A 14801-nucleotide genomic window follows, 5' to 3' on the forward strand; every position below is an offset into this window, starting at 1 on the left:
GCGAACCCCGAGCTGTCACTCCCCCCACCTCACCGCGAACCCCGAGCTGTCCCTCCCCCCACCTCACCGTGAACCCCGAGCTGTCCCTCCCCCCACCTCACCGTGAACCCCGAGCTGTCCCTCCCCCCACCTCACCGCGAACCCCGAGCTGTCACTCCCCCCACCTCACCGCGAACCCCGAGCTGTCCCTCCCCCCACCTCACCGTGAACCCCGAGCTGTCTCCCCCCACCTCACCGCGAACCCCGAGCTGTCACTCCCCCCACCTCACCGCGAACCCCGAGCTGTCCCTCCCCCCACCTCACTTCGAACCCCGAGCTCTCTCCCCCCACCTCACCGCGAACCCCGAGCTGCCCCCCCACCTCACTGTGAACCCCGAGCTGTCACTCCCCCCCACCTCACCGTGAACCCCGAGCTGTCACTCCCCCCACCTCACCGTGAACCCCGAGCTGTCACTCCCCCCACCTCACCGTGAACCCCCCCACCTCACCGCGAACCCCGAGCTGTCCCTCCCCCCACCTCACCGCGAACCCCGAGCTGTCCCTCCCCCCACCTCACCGCGAACCCCGAGCTGTCCCTCCCCCCACCTCACCGCGAACCCCGAGCTGTCCCCCCACCTCACCGCGAACCCCGAGCTGTCACCCCCCCCACCTCACCGCGAACCCCGAGCTGTCACCCCCCCCACCTCACCGCGAACCCCGAGCTGTCACCCCCCCACCTTACCGCGAACCCCGAGCTGTCACCCCCCCCACCTCACCGCGAACCCCGAGCTGTCCCTCCCCCCACCTCACCGCAAACCCCGAGCTGTCCCTCCCCCCACCTCACCGCGAACCCCGAGCTGTCACCCCCCACCTCACCGCGAACCCCGAGCTGTCACTCCCTCCTCACCGCGAACCCCGAGCTGTCACTACCCCCCACCTCACCGTGAACCCCGAGCTGTCACTACCCCCACCTCACCGTGAACCCCGAGCTGTCACTCCCCCCACCTCACCACGAACCCCGAGCTCTCTCCCCCCACCTCACCGCGAACCCTGCCATTCGGCACCATTGGCTTGGTCTATATCTGCTGCTCCACCCACCATCTCCAACGCTTTGCAGCACCGTGAGTCAGTAGTTCCTCTCTCTCCAGGCCTGCGGACACTGACCAACAGGAAGCGTGGGGTCTACTACGGACTGGTGGCCACCTGGCCCCTGCGGCGGAGGCGACAACTTGGCGTCCACTTGCTGAAGCGAGCGATGGAGATTTTCCTGGCTGAAGGCGAGAGGCAACTCCGCCCCGCTGATGTATAGACAGCTGCTGCCACTGGAGGAGTGAGGGGCTAGCGGACCGGAGCTGCTGTCCGTGAGTGTGAGCCAGATGGGGAGACTGGCACTCTCTGACCCGCCAGCCCTTGCCACCCTCAGGGTTATGCAATGTCTGGATCCCTCAGTGAATAGAGGGATCAGCCTCCTCTTTCAGTAGGTGAAGTGGGAGGTGGGAAGACCCTCCCTTGCTAGAAGGGAGGGAGCACCTCATCTCTGACTGTGGGCAGGAAGAAGTTCAGCCCCTCTTTCAATGAGTGGAGTAGGAGGGAGAAACGCCACCCTCAGTGTGGGAGGAGAGCAATTCAGCTTTCTCCAGCCCCTGGAATGGCAGGTGGGAGCTTCACACTGACATTGACTTTATTCTGCTTTTGTAACATGGTCTTATTGATGGGGACACTTCTGCCTCTCATTGCCCGGATGGTAGGGGCTGCTTGCGAGCCAGTCTTCAGATGGATGTTATGGTTCCTACGCCGCAGGGCATCTGTGAGCGAGGCTGGTGTCTGGCCGTCTCTGCCCCTCGGTGAGGAGATGTTTACAGAGCGCTCTGGGTTTGAGTCCTATGGCTGCTGATCTGGGATTGGAGGAGGACTGATAGATTTTTTGTGCAGGAGGAACCATGGCCCTGGTGGTCTCTGCCTGGGATTCGTGATCTGAGTCCCCAGTCTGCCGCTCTACACATACCTTCTACCAATGAGTTCACCAGGTCTGACCTAACACAACACACGTGTTTACCAACAGAATGCAGACATTGTGTACATCACAGCCCTCTGGTCACGATGCCAACCTTATGTCCCCAAGGTAACACGACAGGTTACAGTACTGACTCTGTGTCCGAGGACAGGTGAAACTCGTTCAGATCAGTGTTTATGTGACTCCAGACCAACTCCCAGCAACAGACTTGGGATCAAGTAAATGGACACATTCTAAATCTGGGGAAAAGTGCAAAGTGAAGGAGACCTTTCCCAAGTCACCTGCAGCTTGTGTGACTGTGCCTGGTTCAGGGTTCTCATCTGCCAGTCACTGACTCGTGGCAGTCTCGCCAAGATGAGCCTGAACGTTACAAAGGACTTGCTGAATCGCATTCTAAAGCGGGAACTTTCTGTGCTGTACTCTTCCTTCTCCCCACCCAGAATTCGAGGATGAACGACAGTGTCTGGCTTACCGCTGCTTCTCTGCCCTCGGACCTTGCTGGTGCAGGGATGTGGCTTCGTGAATCTGGAAATCTGTCGCCATGTGTCCCTGTCTCCGGCTACTGAAAGTGAACTCTAACTGGTCATCAACAATGGGAACCAGCTGTTGTCACTATGCCTGCTGCACTGGGTTTCTGAAAAGCACTTTTAATCTGTAAAATTATGTTTTTATATAAAAAAACATGGATGATTGTATTTTTGAGAAAGTAACTGAATTATCTGATACACATGAGAGATTCTGCAGATGCTGGAAATCTGGAGCAATACACACAAAATGCTGGAGGAACTCAGTAAGTCAGGCAGCATCTGTGGTCCTGAGGAAGGGTCTCATCCTGAAGCATTCACTGTTTATTCCTCTCCATTGATGATGCCTGACCTGTTGAGTTCCTCTAGTCTTCTAGTCCATAAGATATTGGAGCAGAATTAGGCCATTCAGCCGAATAAGTCAGCTCCACCATTCCATCATTGATTATTTCTCTCAACTCCCTTGTTCTGCCTTCTCCCTGTAACCTTTGATGCCCTGAATAAGTAAGAACCTATCCACCTCCAACATAAATATACCCAATGACTTGGCCTCCATTCACCATCCTCTGCTCGCTTCTGTTCAGAATGGATGTCCCTCTATTCTGAGGCTGTGCACTCCAGTCCTAGACTCCCCCGCTATAGGAAACCTCCTCTCCACATCTACTCAATACTTGATGGGTTTCCAGCATGTGTAACAAGCGACCATGTTGGTGCACTCTTCCCACTGGCCGTGACTCTTCTCCAAAGATGACCCCCACTCCAAAGGTGAATGCCTTGGTGTTGGACATCAGGGTTGTTGATGGGCAGAGGGAGAGAACAGGCTGTAGGGGGATGAGACTAGGCTGATGTGGGAGATCTCCAGCCTCCTGGAAAACCACATTTACACCGGGTGCACCGGGCTGCAGCTTCTCAACGCGTTCAGGAACTTGAGCTGCACCTTGATGATCTTTGGCTCATACAGGGACCTGAGAAGCTACAAGGAGGAAGTCACTACAAAGTTGAAGGAGGCAGCTAAATGGGTAACTGTTAGGAGAAGGAAGGGAAATGGACAGCTAGCGCAGAGTATCCTTGTGACTTCTCAATGATAAGTATACCACTTTGGATATTATTGAGGGGGCAACTTGCCATGGGGAGCCACCGCGACCCAGATCTCTGGCACCGAGTCTGATACAATGGATCAGAAGGGAAGGGAGGAGAAGAGGACTGCAATAGTGATAGGTGATTCCATAGTTGGAGGAGTAGACACAAGATTCTGTGGGTGTGATGGAGACACCCAAACAGTATGTTGCCTCCCTGGTGCCAGGATCAGGGATGTCTTAGATTGGGTCCATCATATTCTAAAGGAGGAGGGTGAGCAACCAGCAGTCTTGGGATATATTGGCACCAATTACATAGGTAGGAAAAGTGAGGAGATCCTGAAGAGAGAATTTAAGGAGTTAGGAAGAAAGCAGGACCTCGAGGTTAGTAATCTCTGGGTTGCTGCATGTGCCACTCACCAGTGAGGATAAGAATAGGATGATTTGGCAGATGAATATGTAGCTGAGAAATTGCTGTAGGGGTCAGTGTTTCAGATTAATGGATGATTGGGATCTCTTCTGTGGAAGGTGTGACCTGTACAAAATGGACAGGTTATATCTGAACCCAAAAGGGACCAATATCCTTCAGGCAAGTTTGCTAGAACTGTTGAGGAGATTTAAACTAATTTGGCAGGAGGATGGTAACCAGGAGATGGGGCTGAGGATAAGTCTTTTGGTTTACAAGCAGAAGCAATGCGTAGTGAAACTATTAGGAAGGATCGGGAAATTATGGTAAAATTGCTCTCAGTGCAAAAAGGAGACAAAATGAAGAAGGGTGAAGGATACAGGACTGAAGGTGTATATTTAAATGCATGCATTATATGAAATAAGATGATCTTGTAGCACATTTAGAGATCGGCAAGTATGACAATGTGGGCATCACTCAGTCTTTGTAGAAAGAAGATTATAGTTCGGAGCTTAATGTCCAATGCTACACATTGTATCAAAAGGACAGGCAGGAGGGCAGAAGGGTTGCATGGCTCTGTTGGTAAAAAAATAAAATTAAATCCTTAGAAAGAGGTGATATGGGATTGGAAGATGGAGAATTTTTGTGGGTAGAGTTAGCCTACAAAAAGACCCTGTTGGGAGTTCACAATACGGGCCCAGGATGTGGGCTACAAATTACTACAGGAGTTAAAAAAGGAAGACCAAAAGGGTAATGTTACAAGAGTCTGGAGTTTCAATATACAGGTAGATTGGGAAAATCAGGTTGGTGCTGTTCAATTCCAAGAGAATTTGTAGAATGCTTACAAGATGGCTTTTTTGAGCAGCTTGTTGATTCTGCTGGGGGATCAGCTGTTCTAGATTAGGTGTTGGACAATGAACCAGATTTGATTAGGGACCTTAAGGTAAAGGAACTCTTAGGAGACAGTAATCACAACATGATGGAATTAAGGAGAAGCTAAAGTTGGATGTATCAATATTACAGTGGTGTAAGGGGAATTACAGAGGCATGAGAGAGGGTCTGGTCAAAGTTGATTTGAAGGGGACACTAGCAGGGATGATGACAAACCAGCAATGGCTGGAGTTTGCAGGAGTAATTTGGAAGTTGCAGGATAGATATATTTCAAAGAAGTATTCTAATGGCAGAATGACACAACACTGGCTAACAAGGGAAATTGAAATCAACATAAAAGCAAAAGAAAGACATATAATAGAGCAAAAATTTGTGGGAAGTTAGAGGATTGGGAAAACTTTAAAAACCAAAAGAAGGCTACTAAAAAGAGCCGTGTGCAGATGAAATATGAAGGTAAGCTAGCTGACAATATCAAAAGTGATACCAGTTTTTTTTTCAAATATATAGAGTGGGAAGAGTAGATATCAGACCACTGGAAAATGACACTGGAGAGGTAGTAATGGGAGATGAGGAAATTGTGGATGAACTAAATATGTGGAAAAGGATTAGTACTTCCCTGGCATATATGATGAATTAACTCTTCTGGGACTTCCAGTCAGGTACAGGTATCGAAACAAGCCGACATTTTGATATCATCAAAACGTCAGTTATAGTTTAAACCTGTACCCAGCTGGAAGCCCAAGAAGAATTTAACTAAATACTGTATGAACTTTGCACCTGTCTTCACTGTGAAAACACTAGGAGTATGCCATAAGTTCAAGTGTATCAGGAGCAGAAGTGAGTGCAATTGCTATTACTACAGAGAAGGTATTTAGGAAACTGAAAGGTCACCTGGACCAGGTGGTCTACACTCCAGTGTTCTGAAAGAGCTGGCTGGGGAGACTGTAGAGACATTGGTAATGAACTTTCAAGAATCACTAGATTCTGCCGTGGTCCAGAGAACTAGAACATCGCAAATGTTACTCCGCTCTTCAAGAAGTGAGGGTGGCAGAAGAAAGCAATAGGTCACAAGGCGCAGGATGGATATGTCCCACAGAAGAAAAGTTCTCAAATGACAGAGGTAGGCAACCATGGCTGACAAAGGAAGTTAAGGACTGCATAAAAGTCAAGGAAATGGTATATAACGTAGCAAAAGTGAGTAGGAAGCTTTTAAAATCCTGCAAAAGGCAACTAAAAAACTATAAGAAGGGAAAAGATTAAATATGAAGGCAAACTAGCAAACAATGTAAAGCAGGATACTAAAAGTTTGTTCAGTTATATAGAGGAGGTGAGGTGAGATTCGATATTGGAACACTAGAAAATGATGCTGGTGAGGTAGTAATGGGGGACAAAGAAATGGCAGATGAACTTGATGGGCACTTTGCATCAGTCTCCACTGTGGAAGACACTAGCAGTGTGCCAGAGGCCCATGAGTGACAAGGAGCAGGACTGAGTGCCATTGACATTACAAAGGAAAAAGTGTTAGGCAAACTCAAAAGACTCTGGGTGGATGAGTCACCTGGACCAGGTGGACTACATCCCAGAGTCCTGAGAGAGGTTGCTGAAGAGATAACAGATACATTGGTCATGATCTTTCAAGAATCACTTGATTTTAGCATGGTCCTGGCGGACTAGAAAATTGCAAATGTAACTCTACCTGTTTAAATCTTTTTATTGGATTTTTCAAAGACAAATATATAGCGGTCATAATAGTAGAAAGGGAGTGGAATTACATTGTTGGCAATTAACGCGTGAGTAGAAATTATAGGTAACACCAATATAATTTACTTCCTAAATCCTTAATATAAACAAAATACAAGGAAATAAAAAGATGAGGAAAAAACCCAAATTGAAAACTCAAAAACAAAGTAAACTAAGCTAAGCAGAACTGAAACTAAACTAAACAAAGCTGGGCTATTCTATTATATCAAATAAAATTGTTAATGTCGTCAACTCCGCTCCTCTACTCAAATTAATAAATAATATAAAGGAATCGGATAAGGTCAAATTACATTCTATGAAAGTATTGAATAAATGGCCTCCAAGTTTCTTCAAATTTAACTGAGAGATCAAAGGTGCCTCTACTAATTTTTTCTAAGTTTAAACAGGATATGGTTTGGGAAAACCATTGAGATGTAGTTGGAGGATTCATCTCTTTCCAATTCAATAAAATAGATCTTCTAGCCATTAAAGTAGCAAATGCAATCATCCGCCGAGCTGAAGAGGACAGATCAATCATTGGTAAACCAAAAATACTTGCAGAAATCCAAAAAGAACAGTGGCCTGGCACTGCCAAATTTAAGTTTTTATTATTGGGCAATTAATATTCGATATTTAATATTTTGGACACAAGATGTGGATATTATGTCAGTCCGCAATGGGTTAACCTTGAATGAAATTCTGCACAAGGATTTTCATTGGCTTCCATCTTAGGGACTTCACTTCCCTTTGTTCTTTCTAAATTGAATAAACAAATGGTTAATCCCATAAGTAAACATACATTACAAATATGGTTCCAGTTTCATTAATTTTTTGGCTTGAATAAATTTATTTTATCAGGTCCTATTATATCTAATTTTTTCTTTCAACCCTCTCTCATGGATCAAGCCTTTTTGGTATGGAAAATGAAGGGTATAATATGTTTTCATGATTTAATTTTGGATAACTGTTTCACATCTTTTGAACAGTTGTCTAATAAATATAATTTGCCCAGATCCCATTTTTTTAGATACTTACAGATCAGAGATTTTTTGAATATGATGTTACCTACTTTTCCAATTTCTTATCCAACTGATATCACGGAGAAAATTTTAGGCTTAAACCCTTTTCAAAAGCAATCAGTTATGATTATGAAAATACAGTCAGATATAACCAATAAAATTAAAAATGAATGGGAGAAGGAACTTCAACTTTCTTGGTTGGGAGAAAATTTTTCAAATAGTTAATTTTTCTTCTATTTGTGCTAAACATGCATTGATTCAATTTAAAGTGGTGCATAGGGCTCATATGCCTAAAGATAAATTAGCTCATTTTTACTTTCATATAAATACAATCTGAGGTAGCCTCTCTGACTCATATGTTTTGGTCTTGCCCTCGTTTGGAAAATTTTTGAAAAGATATTTTTGATACATTCTCTACAGTTTTGCACATTGATTTACAATCTCACTGCAATTTTTGGTTTACTCCACTCTCTCCACAAGAAGGAAGGAAGGCAAAAGAAGGAAATTATAGGCCAGTTAGCCCAACCTCAGTGGTTGGGAAACTGTTGGAGTCTATTGTTAAGGATGAGATTTCAGGGTACTTGGAGACTAATGATAAAATAAGTCAAAGTCAGCATGGTTTCTGTAAAGGGAAATCTTCCCTGACAAATCCTTGACTTCAAGGAAGTAATATGCAGAGTGAACAAAGGAGGGGCTTTGGATGTCATTTACTTGGATTTTCAGAAGGCATTTGATAAGGTGCCGCACATGAGGCTGCTTAACAAGATAAAGTCCTATGGCATTACATGAAAGATACTGGCATGGATAGAGAAATGGCTGACAGGAGGCAGTGAGTGGGAACAAAGGGGGCCATTTCTGGTTGGTTGCCAGTGACTAGTGGTGTTCCTCAGGTGTCAGTATTGGGATCACTACTTTTCACATTGTTTGTCAATTTGGATAATGGAATTGATGTTTTTTTGGCAAAGTTTGCAGATGATATGAAGATAGGTGGATGGGTAGCTAGTGCTGAGGAAGCAGTGTGATTGCAACGGGACCTAGACAAATTGGAACGATGGCCAAAAAGGTGGTAGATGGAATACAGTGTTGGGAAATGTATGATGATGCATTTTGGTAAAAGGAATAATAGTGCAGACTATTATCTAAATGGGGAGAAGGTTCAAACATCAGAGGTGCAGAGGGACTTAGGAGTCCTCGTGCAAGACTCCCAGAAGGTTAATTTACAGGTTGAGTCTCTGGTAAAGAAGCCAAATGCAATGTTGGTATTTATTTCAAGGGAAATAGATAACAAAAGCAAGGCGATAATGCTGAGCCTTTATAAGACACTAATCAGGCTGCACTTGGAGTATTGTCAAAAGTTTTGGGCTTCATATCTCAGAAAGGATGTGTTTGTCATTGAAGAGAGTCCAGCGGAGGTTCATGAGGATGATTCCAGGAATGAAGGGGTTAGTTAACATATGAGGAGTATTTGGCAGCTTTGGGCCTGTACTTGCTGGAATTTAGAATAATGCAGGGCAATCTCATTGAAACCTACGGAATGTTGAAAGGACTAGATCTGGTGGATGTGGAGAGGATGTTTCCTATGGTGGGGGTATCCAGAACTAGAGGGCACAGTCTCAAAGTTGAGGAGCAACCTTTTAGAACAGTGGTACGAAGGTATTTTTTTAGCCAGAGAGTAGTGAATCTGTGGCCTGCTTTGCCACAGACTGTGGTGGAGGCCAAGTCCGTGGGTATACTTAAAGCAGAAGTTGATTACTTCTTGACTGGCCAGGGTATGGCAAGAAGATAGGTGTATGGAGTTGAGTGGGATCCAGGATCAGCCATGGTGGAGTAGACTTGATGGGCTGAATGGCCTAATTCTGCTCATATGTCTTATGGGCAAAGAAGTGGCAGATGGAATACATATCAGTAAGTGCATGTTATGCACTTTGTTAGAAAGAATGAAAGCCTAAACTATTTTCTAAATGGGGAGACTATTCAAAAATCTGAGATGCAAAGGGACTTGGGAGTCCTCTTCCTGGATTTCCTATAGGTTAATTTGCAGGCTGGGTCAGTGAGGTAGGCAAATTCAACGTTAGCATTCATTTCGTGAGGACTAAAATATATAATCAATAATGTAATTCTGATGTTTTATAAGGCATTGGTGAGGCCTCACTTGGAGTATTGTGAGCAGTTTTGGGCCCCTTATCTAAGGAAGGATGTGCTGACTTGGAGAGGGTTCAGAGGAGGTTCATGAGAATGATTCTGGGAATGGAAGGCTTGTTGGGTGAGGAGCAATTGATGCCTCTGGGCCTTTACTCACTGAAATTCAGAAGAATGAGGGTGACCTCAATAAAACCTATCAATTGGTGAAAGGCATGTATAGAGTGGTTGTGGAGAGCATGTTTCCTATGATGGGGGAGTCTAAGACCAGAGGACACCAGCTCAGGCCACAGTAATGTGGAATTTCTTTAGGCAGAGGGTGTAATAGAAGTGGAATAGAGTGTAGGGAAGTGTATGTTCATGCACTCTAGTAGAAGGAATAAAGGCACAGACTATTTTCTAAATGAGGAAATTCACAAATCAGAGGTTTAAAGAGTCTTGGGAGTCCTTGTGCTGGATTCCCTAAATACCCTAACTTGTAGATGGAGTTGATGGTAAGAAGACGAATGCAATGTTAGAGGATTAGAATATAAAAACAAGGTTGTAATGTTGAGGCTTTCTAAGGCATTGGTCAGACTGCAGTTTTCTGGCCCCTTGTCTGAGATGTGCTGGCATTACAGAGGTTTCAAGAATGATTATCATATGAGGAGAGTTTGATGACTCTGGGCCTATACACTGTGAAGTTTAGAAGAATAAGGAGGTTCTCATTGAAAACTATTGAATATTGAAAGGCCTTGATATAGTGAATATTTCCTATAGTGGAGGAGTCTAGGACCAGAGGGCACAGGTAGAGTGGATGTGGAGAGGATGTTTCCTATAGTGGGTGAGTCTAGGACCAGAGGGCACAGGTAGAGTGGATGTGGAGAGGATGTTTCCTATAGTGGGGGAGTCTAGGACCAGAGGGCACAGATAGAGTGGATGTGGAGAGGATGTTTCCTATAGTGGGAGAGTCTAGGACCAGAGGGCACAGATAGAATGGATGTGGAGAGGATGTTTCCTATAGTGGGGGAGTCTAGGACCAGAGGGCACAGTCTCAGAATAGAGGAACGTCTATTCAGAACAGAACTGAGGAATTTCTTTAGACAGAGGGTGGTGAGTCTATGGAATTATTTGGCATGGACTGTTGTGATGGCCAAGTCATTGGGTATATTTAAAGAGAGGTGGATAGGTTCTTGATCAGTCAGGATGTGAATGGTTATGGAGATAAGGCAGGAGAATGGGTTTAAGAGGGATGATAAGTCAGGTACTAAGCTCCAACTTCCACCCTGCCCTGCTCTTGACTATTCGTCTTCCCACCCTATCTCCTGTAAAAATGCTGTTCCCATTTCTCAGTTCCTTCATCCCCACCACATCTGTTTCCAGGATTTGGCTTTCCTTTCCAGGACATTTGAGATGTCCGCCTTCGTCAAAGAATGTAGCTTCCCTTCCTCCACAATTAATGGTGCCCTCAGCCACATCTTCCTGAACATCTGTGCTCACCCCATCTTCCCGCCATCTTAACAGTGATAGAATTCCTCGTTCCACATCGAACACATCATTCTCCAGAACTTCCATCATCTCCAAAATGATCCTACCACCAAACATATCTTTACCTCCCCACAAACCCCCCCCCCCCCCTTTCCACAGGGGTCGCTCCCCCCATGTCCATTCTTGTCCATCTTGCCCATTCGTTCCTCCTGGCACCTGTCCCTCCAAGCAGCCTAAGTGCTTGCAACACCTGCCCATTCACCTCCGTTAGGGGCCCCAAGTGGCCTTTGCAGGTGATCCCTTTGCAGCCTTCTCTACAATGATGAAGCCCGTTGTGAATTGGGAGACTGTTTTGTTGAGGACCTCGCTCCATCCGCCAAAAGCAGAACTTGCCCAAACTTTTTCATTCCCATTCCCATTCCAACATGCCAAGGCAAGGCCATCCTCAGGGAGGAGGATCAACACCATTTAGGTAGCCTCCAACCTTATGGCATGAACATCAATTTCTCTTTCCAGCAAAAAAAAACTCCCTCCTCCCCTCCCTCATCCTCTTCTATTCCCCACTCTGGCCCCTTACCTGGCTGTCAGCTCTCCCTGGATCCCCTCCTCCTTCCTTTTCTCCTATAGTCCACTCTCCTCTATCAGATTCCCTTATCTCCAGCACTTTACCTTTTCCATCAACCTGGCTTCACCTCTTACCTTCTAGCTGGTCTGACTTTCCCCTTCCTTTTCAATCCTGAAGAAGGGTCTCAGCCCAAAACATTGACTGTTCATTTCCATAGGTGCTGCCTGACCTGCTGAGTTCCTCCAGCATTTTGTGTGCGTTGTTTTGGATTTTCCAGCATCTGCAGAATTTCTCCTTTTTATAAATCAAGCATGATGGAATGGTGGAGTAGACTGGATGGACTGAATAGCCTAATTCTGCTCCAATGGCTTATGGTCTTATTACCCACACCTTTTTAAACAATTTGACTGCAATGGAATGTGGGATATCAGATCCCAAATATTCAGCCGGTCTGAATCCCAAATGAATGACGGCAGCTTATCATACTGAGAACGAGCTGGAACACAACTGCTCATTTCACTGCATCCACCTTTAATTAACCAGTTCACTTTCAACACCAGCTAATGCAATAACAACCATTTTAATTCTGCTCCCTCCAATCAGGTTTTTTCCCTCCCGCCTTTCTCCTATGATCCACTCTCCTCTCCTATCAGATTCCTCCTTCTCCGGCCCTTGATCTTTCCCACCCACCCATCACCTCCGAGCCACCTTTCCCCTTCCCTTCTCAGTCCTGGTGAAAGGTCCTGGCCCGAAACGTTGACTGTCTATGTTCATTTCCATAGATGCTGCTTGACCTGCTGAGTTCCTCCAGCATTTTGTGTGCTTCTTTTTCCTGCTTTGCAATTAATAATAATGGCAAAATAATTCAAAGAAGTGAATTGAGAGGCTCAGGGAGGTTATAGAATAACAGATAACAGGGAGTAAATCACAGGGTAGAATCTCATTGGGGGCGAGGGGAGGAGGAGTTGACATTAAAGATCAGAGACTCTGGAATGTAATTAAAGGAATTCAATAGGGTGGGGGAAAGGAGGAAAATTCATATGTTGAATAACAGATACCTAGTACTGAGTGAGAGGCTGGGATCTAATGAAGGGATTTGGGATAAATTGCTGATTTTTAAAAAAGTATTCATCCTGCGCCCCCCCCCCCCCACACACACACCCCCAGAAGTTTTCATGTTTTATTTTACAACATTGAATTACCCTGGATTTAATTTGGCTTTTTTGACACTGATTAACAGAAAAAGACACTTTTGTGTCAAAGTGAAAACAGATCTCTACAAAGTGATTTAAATTAATTACAGATAATCTAACACAAAATAATTGATTGCATAAGTATTCAGCCCCTTCAAGTCAGTATTTAGTAGTAGATGCATCTTGGGCAGCAATTACAGCCTTGAGTCTGTGTGGATAGGTGTCTATCAGCTTTGCATATTTGGACACTGTAATCTTTCCCCATTCTTCTTTACAGAAATGCTCAAACTCTGTTAGGTTGCACAGAGATCATGAGAGAACAACTGTTTTCAAGTCCAGCCACAGATACTCAATTGAACTCTGACTTGGCCACTCGAGGACATTAACTTTGTTGTTTTTAAGCCATCCTGTATAGCATTGCCTTTATGCTTGGGGGTCATTCTCTTGCTGGAAAACAAATCTTCTCCCAAGTCAAAGCCTCCAGGATTTCCCTGTATTTCACTGCATTTATTTTACCCTCTACCTTCACATGTCTTCCAGGACCTGCTGCAGTGAAGCATCCCCACAGCGTGATGTAGCCACCACCATGCTTCACGGTTGGGATGGTGTGTTTTGATGATGTGCTGTGTATGGTTTACACCAAACATAGCGTTTAGGCTGATAGCTAGAAAGCTCAATTTTGGTTTCATCAGACCATAGAACCTTCTTCCAGCTGACTTTAGAATCTCCCAAATCCCTTTTGGGAAACTATAGCCAAGATTTTCATGTGAGTTTTTTTTAACAGTGGCTTTCTCTTTGCCACTCTCCCATAAAGCTGTGACTGGTGAAACACCTGGGCAACAGTTGCTGTATGCACAATCTCTCTGATCTCAGCCACTGAAGATTATAACTCCTCCAGAGTTGTCATAAGTCTCTCAGTAGCCTCCCTCACTAGTCCCCTTCTTGCACGGTCACTCAGTTTTTGAGGATGGCCTGCTCTAGTCAGATTTACAGCTGTGCCATATTCTTTCCATTTCTTGATGATTGGCTTAACTGTACTCCAAGGGATATTCAGTGACTTGGAAATTTTCTTGTATCCATCTCCTGACGTGCTTTTCAATAACCTTTTTGTGGAGTTGCTTGGAGTGTTCCTAATCAATTGACTGCACACAGGTCTCCAAAAGCAGATCTCCATTTAACTAATTATGTGACTTCTAAAACTAATTGGCTGCACCAGTAATGATTCAGTGTGTTACATTAAAGGGGCTGAATACTTATGCAATCAATTAATTTGTGTTTTATGTTTGTAAATAATTTAGATCACTTTGTAGAGATCTGTTCTCACTTTGACACAAGGAGTCTTTTTCTGTTGATCAGTGTCAAAAAAGCCAAATTAAATCCACTGCGATTCAATGTTGTAAATAATAAAATGAAAACTTTTGGCAAGGGGGAGAATGAATACTTTTTATAGGCAATGCATATGCAGTATATACACAGAATGGTGAAAGGCCTAGATAGAGGTGTTTCCTGTAGTGGGAAGTCTAGGACCAGAGGACACAGCCTCAGGATAGAAGAACGTGCCTTTAAAACAGAGATGAGGAGGTAGTCTTTTTTCGCCAGAGGGTGGCGAATCTGTAGAATCCATTGCCACGGATGGCCGTGGAGGCCAAGTCTTTGGGTAAATTTAAAGTGGACTAAGAACTTAGAGCATGGATCAGCACATGGAATTTTGACATTATAGCCATTACGAGACTTGGTTGCAGGAGGGACAGGACTGGCAGCTCAATATTCTAGGGTTCCGTGATAGAG

General features: G+C 45.0%; 2 protein-coding genes across 10 annotated transcripts in view; both read left to right on the top strand.

The window, feature by feature from the left end:
* LOC140739691 (uncharacterized) overlaps positions 1-2676 on the top strand; it is a 58519-nt gene extending 55843 nt beyond the window's left edge. For all 3 annotated transcript variants that reach the window (XM_073068076.1, XM_073068077.1, XM_073068078.1), the window contains one exon: positions 1128-2676. In XM_073068076.1, coding sequence (XP_072924177.1) covers positions 1128-1288 — 161 coding nt within the window. In that variant the 3' untranslated portion in view covers positions 1289-2676. The remainder of the gene's footprint in view (positions 1-1127) is intronic.
* The window catches only part of borcs8 (BLOC-1 related complex subunit 8), a 148484-nt gene that overhangs the window by 55803 nt on the left and 77880 nt on the right, over positions 1-14801 (top strand). The window lies entirely within an intron of this gene.

The sequence above is a fragment of the Hemitrygon akajei genome, chromosome 16 (genome assembly GCF_048418815.1).
Source record: "Hemitrygon akajei chromosome 16, sHemAka1.3, whole genome shotgun sequence".
Lineage (NCBI taxonomy): Eukaryota > Metazoa > Chordata > Chondrichthyes > Myliobatiformes > Dasyatidae > Hemitrygon > Hemitrygon akajei.